We start from the raw sequence: 7,197 nt of genomic DNA on the forward strand, positions 1-7,197 counted from the left end.
CTACCTCTCTTTCTCTGGTAACCAATATACTGTTGTTCATGTCTATGAGTTTTTGTTTGTTTTGTTTGTTCCTTCCAGTTTTATATGAATAATTCTTAGGAATCCTTTGTAACATGAAGCTTCCTTTCCATGTCATGCCATATATTCATGGGCTCACGGGATGATAGTGCAGGTAGAGACTTAGAAATCTCACAGTGGGCCATCTTTATCATTTTAGAGAGGGAAAACTAAGGCCCAGAGAGAATAATGCTTTGCAATGGGTCACACAGGTTGCCTTGCCTGACTCCTAGGTTTGTGCTCTGTACACAGGCCTATATTTCTCTCAAGGACTTTGAAAACTACAATCATATAAAGATGCCCCATGCATGTGTTTTGACAACTTTATGGTGTAGCTCAGTAATAACAGGTATTTACATGATTATATTTATTAATAATGCCTCTAGGTGTTGTGCTATAAGTTGACAAATATAGGTGTGGTTTTCAAATTATTTTGACAGTTACATGTCTGCAGAAAGTAGGTATTCTAAATGGTCCACAAGAAAAATAAACTGCTAAGTGGGAGAGTTCCTTAAGAATTTTAACACGTCTGATTTCGATTAGTTGGACTGAGACAGTAAAATAAAGTGGGAGTGGGGATGGCCAGATTTCTGCCTTCCATATTCTTCCCTCTCCAGAGCAGCAGGGGAGAGCCATCAGTGTGGACACACTCCATGATTTTAGAGGAGTCCATATTGGAGGAGCAAAAATCTCTCCCTCCTCTGCAAATATTCTATATAGCAGGACTTTCCAAACCTGGTTGCATCGGCCTGGGGAAGCATGTTAAAATGCAGATTCCTGGTGATCTCCCCCATAGACTCTTCCGTTGTCACGGCGATTAGGCCGGAATCTGTATTTTTCCTCATGTGCATCAGGTGATTCTGATCCAATGAGGTTTGAAAAGCCTCATCTCTAAGGCCCCTTCAAGCCTGCCCCCTCCAACAGCTCAGCAGTCGTCCATCCATCCACCCCTCATTTCCCTTCTGGTTGGTTTTTCCTGAATCCCCACACCCAGCAGCCTTTGTTTCTCAGGATCCTCCCACTTCTCCCTCCATTTAAATTTTTTTTTGGGGCTTCTAGTTTTCTCTCCAGATATAGACTAAAATACTGTATTACTTTCTCATATTGCTACATTCCCATTGTCCGCCACATCTAGCCTTTATTCCTCCCTCGAAGCTCCCTTCCTCCCATGGAACCTCCTTGTTCACCTTTCAGCTTTTCTCCGTCTGCCACACACAGTGCGCGCGCACATACCAAACACATGCCAGACACATACCTGACATATACCACATTCCAAGTAACGCGTGCGCGCGCACACACACGCCTGACAAGCCACACACACTGACTAAGCACACGGAACGCACACTCACATCACTCACCCCCACATGATGTTTCTACCTGCTGCTAATCCCATCTCCCTTTTCTTCTCCCACACTGTCACATTCCACCATGGCTACACCTGGAGTCATCCACCTTCGCGTCTTCTCCAAGGCTGGACCTCCCTCCTCCCGCTCTCCCACCATGCCTCCCTCAAGACACCCACATTTCCTTTCTCCAGCCCGACACCACCCCCTCCTTCCAGGAACCCCCAAATCCGATACCTTTGAAACTCCTCTAACACTGTGTTTTGCTGTTCTCTCTACACCCTTTCCAGCCTCGAGACCCATCCTTGGCTTAAGTGCATCAACCTCTGCACCCTCCCATCCCTGCGCTATCAGCGCGAGGTCGGGAATCTGCGTACCCCACTGGCCCGCACTCTTCTGGTGGGCCCCCTTGCCCCCCGCCCGCCGGGGGAGCCGCCCTGCCCCCACCGCCTGGCTCTCCGCTGCCTGCCCTCACTGGCTCATCGCTATTTCTCCCCCGGGGGGCGCCCCGCTCCCCCTTCGCCCCTCCCGGATCTAGCCCCGTGCCAGGGCCCCTTCTTTTGTCTCCACGCCCCTGGGGCCTGCAGCCGTACCGGGCCCGTAGAACTTGCGGCCTTTTGTCACGTCAAACACCTTGCCGTTAATGGCCATGAGTATGCGCGGGTCCTGGACGCCGTCGAAGCGCCGCAGCTCGGCGGGGGTGAAGTCGCGCCGCTTAAGGCGGGGCAGCGGGGGCGGATCGTCGTCGTCGCTGTCGCTGCCGGCCGCCGGCTGGTCCCCGCGCACAATCTTGTAGAGCAGGAAGATGCAGAGGCCGAGCAGCAGCAGGTTGAGCGGCGACGTGAAAATCTCGTTCAGCAGCCCGCCCTCCAGCTCGCTCGGGTCGGCGCCCGTCGCCACCACATCCTCGGCAGCCATGATCAGAGGAGCAAAGGTTGGACAGGGATCAGGGAAGGCTCCGGAAATCAGCTTTCTCCTCCCTCTCTGCGATCTAGTGGCGCGCAGGGCTCGGCGGACAAATACTAGTAGGGGAGGAGGCGGGGCTGGGCGGGGCGAAGGCGGGCCCGAAATAGGCGGAGCCTCACATCCCTGCCTCTCCCAAGCCCACGGAAGCGCGCGGCCCGGCTGAGTTCAACCCCGCCCAGCTCAGCCTCTCCCTCTCTCCACTTTCGTATGGACGGCGGCTTCCTTCTCCCAGCCCTATCCGTCCTCCCCAGCTGCGGAGAGAGCCTGGCCCACATCTCAGTTCCACCTGCGAGGCCCCAGACCCCGCCTGACGCAATACTAAGGCCCTCTTCGGGCTTGCAGCGACGCAGGGCGCAGCTCCGCGCACCCTGCTTGCTCCTCGCGCACACACTCCCTCGGAGAGCCTTGGTCTGCTGGGATCCCCGTCTGAGGCCCCGTCCACCACCTGATGAGCGCCAAACACCGACTCCATTTTTCTTGTTTTAGGCTTCTCTCTGGCTTACAATCCGAAGCCTCATCTTTACCCGGCCATATCCCGGGACCATGAGGCTTTCTTAGGAGACAGAAAACTCACTCCTCTAGCTCCTTTTCCTACCTTTGAGACCCAGCCTACCTATTTGCACTTTAGAAACCCCCATTCACTCTCCTGACGACCCTTCTCCAATACTCCCCCCAGATGCTGTGGGGCAGACACCCCTGGGATGGCTAAAGTCAGTGCACAAGCCCCTGTCTGACATCTCCCCCGATATCTAGGGAAACGGATGGGATTGCCCGATTTACTCTGTGTTCTTTCTCAGAAAACTAAACCCTTTTGCAGTCATTGATTTGTTCAGTCTCAGCACATCAACAAGCAACGCCCTCTTGTTGCGGCTTTTTTTTTTTTTTTTTTACCAGAATAATGGCAGCTTTGTTTGGCAGCGTTCTTGTATTTGAAGTCTGTCGAGCTACCCTTGGCAGTCTCAGTAACCCTGTGCTGAAGCCCAGACGAAGGCAGGGCGGGGGACTTGGAAGAATCTAGGTTTGGTTTGTTCCTTTCCTAGGTATTTATTTCATCCGGTCTTTGATGTGCTAACCGTCTGCACAGGAGCAGGCCTTAAGTGGGAAGGACAGACAGTCTGCATCCTTTAGAGTCTTAATCTGGCTGCTCTCTTTATTGTGGCGGGGGGAGGGGAGTGGAAGAAAGAATGGCGGGCGAGGAGCGGGGAATAATTAAAACCAGGCCATGCCCACATCTGCAGCCCAGAGCTGTACTTTTCCATCAGGAATTCTGTTCGCTTGCTTGTAATTTACTCTGCTTCTCAAACACGCAGGAGACTTGAGAGAATTGGCTCCCTACCTCAGAATTCTAAAAATTTCTGGCATAAACCGCTTCCATCCCTGGCGCCCCACCTCATTTTAAGCCATTTAAAAGTGCATGTGAGCTGAACAATCTTTAAATCGGCCTATGATCTAAATTTAAGGTTAGCTGAAATGGGCCTTTCAGATCTTCTGTCAAACTTCTCTAACTTACTCAAGGCTCAAACTCGGCTATACTTAGAATCTAATTATCTTTTTAAAAAAACCGTATGGCCAAGACATTTTTACAAACCAACAAATTTGTAAAAAATATTTTCATTTGCAACCAAAATGACAAACGAAGGGTTGAAATCTTTTAACAGCTCATTTTAATTGATAAGAAAATCTGGAAGACTTTAGTCAAATGGACAAAAATAGAAATAAGTAGTTCATAGAAGAGGGGATACCACTGGGGAATAAATTAGCATATGACAAATGTTCAGTCTCGCTAGCAATGAAAAACGGAGATACCACTGTCACCGACCATTTTCCTATGGGAAAGATAGAAGAAAAAAAAATAAAAAAGGATGCTATGCAACACTGGCAAGAGATTGATCAGTCTCTTTTCACACCGTCGAGGGGAATAAAAATTTGTGTAACCTTTTATTATCCATAAAAATATTTTCTATCCATAATCCCACTTGTAGAAGTCTACTCTTTGATCCAGTAATTTCACTTCTAGTAATCCATTCCAAGAAAACACTTAGAAATGCGCAGATTTCATTACTGAGATGCTCATCAGAGAATCGTTTTAAATATGGAAAAACTGGAAAGAACCTGAATGTTCAACTTTAAGAAATAGCTAATTAAACGACTTGAATTGTGACGAAACCATAAAATGGTGTATGATACAGCCATCCAAATATTATCATGACATGGGAAAATACTTATATTTTAATCTTAAGAGAACAAAATGGGATACAAAACTATGTACAGTATGAACTCAACTATGTAAAAAATGCATAAAAGATAACCTGAAAGAAAACATGCTAAAATGTTAACTGTTGTGATTGTTAGTTTCTTTTTCGTACTTTTCTACATTTTCCACAATGAGCCCATGTCCTTTTAGCCTCAGGGGGAAAATGATTTATTATTTCTCTTTTGAAAAAATGTAGAACGGTAAAACATGTTTACTATAACAAACTTAATACGTACATGTATAATGTAAAAAATAAAACTCATTTCCCTCTCCCAGCTCCCCAAGCAAACTTTAAATCGGGCTCACACATTAGCAGTTTGGTTTATATTCCTGAAGACATATGAAACACAGACATAGATTGTGTTTTACAAAACTAGGGAATTCTTTCTTTTTCTTTTTCTTTTTTTTATCCCCAGCTTTATTGAAGTATAATAGACAATTAGTTGCTCATATTTACATTGTACAATTCAATGAGTTTTTTCAATTACAGTTGAGATACATATATTAGTTTTTCAATTACAGTTGAGATACATATATTAGTTTCAGTTGTACAATATAGTGGTTAGAGATCTATATAATTCATAAAGTGGTCACCCCACTAAATCAGGTACCCCTCTCCCACTTACATATTTTTTACAACATTGTCGACTATTTTCCTTATGCTACACTTTATATTGCTATGACTAGTATCTATCCATTTGTACTTCTTAATCCCTTTGCCATTTTTCATTTTTTCACTGTCCCCCCAACCCCTCCCCTCCCATCTAGTAGCTGTCAAAATATTCCCTGTATCTATGAATTTGTTTCCGTTTTTGTTGTTCTTTAGATTCCACATGTATTTGACTTTCTCTATCTTACTTCATTAGGCAATATCTTCTAGGTCCATCAAGGCAAAATCTTTATCCAACCCCTTCCTTTTAGTCTGTGTGTGTCTTTTAATCTGAAGTGAGTCTCTTGTAGGCAGCATATGTAAGGGTCTTGTTTTTCTTAATCATTTAGCTTCCCTATCTTTTGGTTGGAGCACTTAACTCTTTTCCATCTGAGGTACTTGTTGATAGAAATGTAGTTATTACTACACACCTGGTCTTCCTAGATGGTCTCCCATCCAAGTACTAACCAGGCCTGACTCTGCTTAGCTTCTGAGATCTGACGAGATCAGGCATGTTTAGGGTGGCATGGCCGTAGACACCATTCTTCATTCATGTATTTTTTTCTGTGATTTATTATTTTTAAAATTTATTTAATTAGTTTCAAGTATACAGTACAATGGTTAGATACCTATATAGTTCATAAAACGATTTCCCCAATTGCTTCCTTCCTCCCCATACCCTCCACCTAGCCAACGTGTTAACACTAACTGCATTCCCTATGCCGTGCTCCCCATCCCTGTGACCATCCATCAGCTACTAATTTGTACTTCTTTAACCCTTCACCACATTCTCCAAGCCCCCCAATGCCCCTCCACTCTGTCTGTCACCAAATTGTCCACTACATTTGTAAGTCTGTTTTTGATTAGTTTGTTCTTTTTATTCCTTAGATTCCGCATATAAGTGAAATCATACAGTGTTTACCTTTCTCTGTCTGACTTAAATACCCTCTAGGTCCATCAAAGCAGTATCTTTTTCCATCCCCTTCCTTTTAGTCTGTGTATGTCTTTTAATCTGAAGTGAGTCACTTGTAGGCAAGATATGTAGGGGTCTTGTTTTCTTATCCATTCATCCACTCTATCTTTTGGTTGGAGCACTTAATTCTTTTCCATTTGAGGTACGTATTGATAGGAATGTAGTTGTTACCATTCTTTATTCATGTTTTTGATACACGTTTTTTCTTCAAAGAAGTTCCTCCAACATTTCTTGTAATACTGGCTTGGTGGTGATAAATTCCTTTAGCTTATTTTTGTCTGAGAAGCCCTTTATCTGTCCTTCAACTCTAAGTGATAGCTTTGCTGGATAAATTATTCTTGGTTGTAGCTCCTCGGTCTTCATTACGTCGAATATTTTGTGCCGAGCCTTTCTGTCCTACATAGTTTCTTTTGAGAAATCAGCTGCCAGTCTTATGGGTGTTCCCTTATAGGTAACTATCTGTTTTTCTCTTGGTGCTTTTAATATACTTTCTTTGAATTTAAACTTTGGCATTTTAATTGTGATGTGTCTTGGTGTGGGCCTCCCTGGAGCCCTGGTTTTTGGGATTCTCTGAGCTTCCTGGGGGTTTAGTCTATTTCCTTTACCAGGTTAGGGAAGTTTTCCATCATTATTTCTTCAAACAGCTGTTTGACATCTTGGTTTTCTTCAGGTATGCCGATCAGACAGATATTTAGACCCTTAATAGTGTCCCATATGCTCCTTAAATTATTTTTATAGTCTTGGCATCTTTTTTTTCTTGTCATTCTGATTGACTGTCATTGGCTTTCTCGTCCTATAGGGTATTTGATCTTTTTAAAAATTCTTTTCTTGTCCTATAGGGTATTTGATCTTTTTTAAAAATTCACTTCGTTTATTCCTTTGTTTATTCCATTTAATATACTTCTCATCTCAGATAATGTATTCTCCATTTCAGACTGGTTCCTTTTTATAATTT

General features: G+C 44.3%; 2 protein-coding genes and 1 pseudogene across 2 annotated transcripts in view; 1 reads left to right on the plus strand and 2 right to left on the minus strand.

Moving 5' to 3' along the window:
• The window catches only part of PGRMC1 (progesterone receptor membrane component 1), an 8,236-nt gene extending 5,822 nt beyond the window's left edge, over positions 1 to 2,414 (minus strand). The window contains exon 1 of the mRNA XM_039842490.1: positions 1,994 to 2,414. Within this exon, the coding sequence (XP_039698424.1) occupies positions 1,994 to 2,318 (325 nt within the window). The 5' untranslated portion in view covers positions 2,319 to 2,414. The remainder of the gene's footprint in view (positions 1 to 1,993) is intronic.
• The window catches only part of KIAA1210 (KIAA1210 ortholog), a 332,344-nt gene that overhangs the window by 150,302 nt on the left and 174,845 nt on the right, over positions 1 to 7,197 (plus strand). The gene's annotated exons all lie outside the window — the stretch shown is intronic.
• On the minus strand, positions 5,690 to 5,807 carry LOC120586079 (uncharacterized; annotated as a pseudogene).

This window comes from Pteropus medius, unplaced genomic scaffold (assembly GCF_902729225.1).
Source record: "Pteropus medius unplaced genomic scaffold, Ma_sr-lr_union100, whole genome shotgun sequence".
NCBI lineage: Eukaryota > Metazoa > Chordata > Mammalia > Chiroptera > Pteropodidae > Pteropus > Pteropus medius.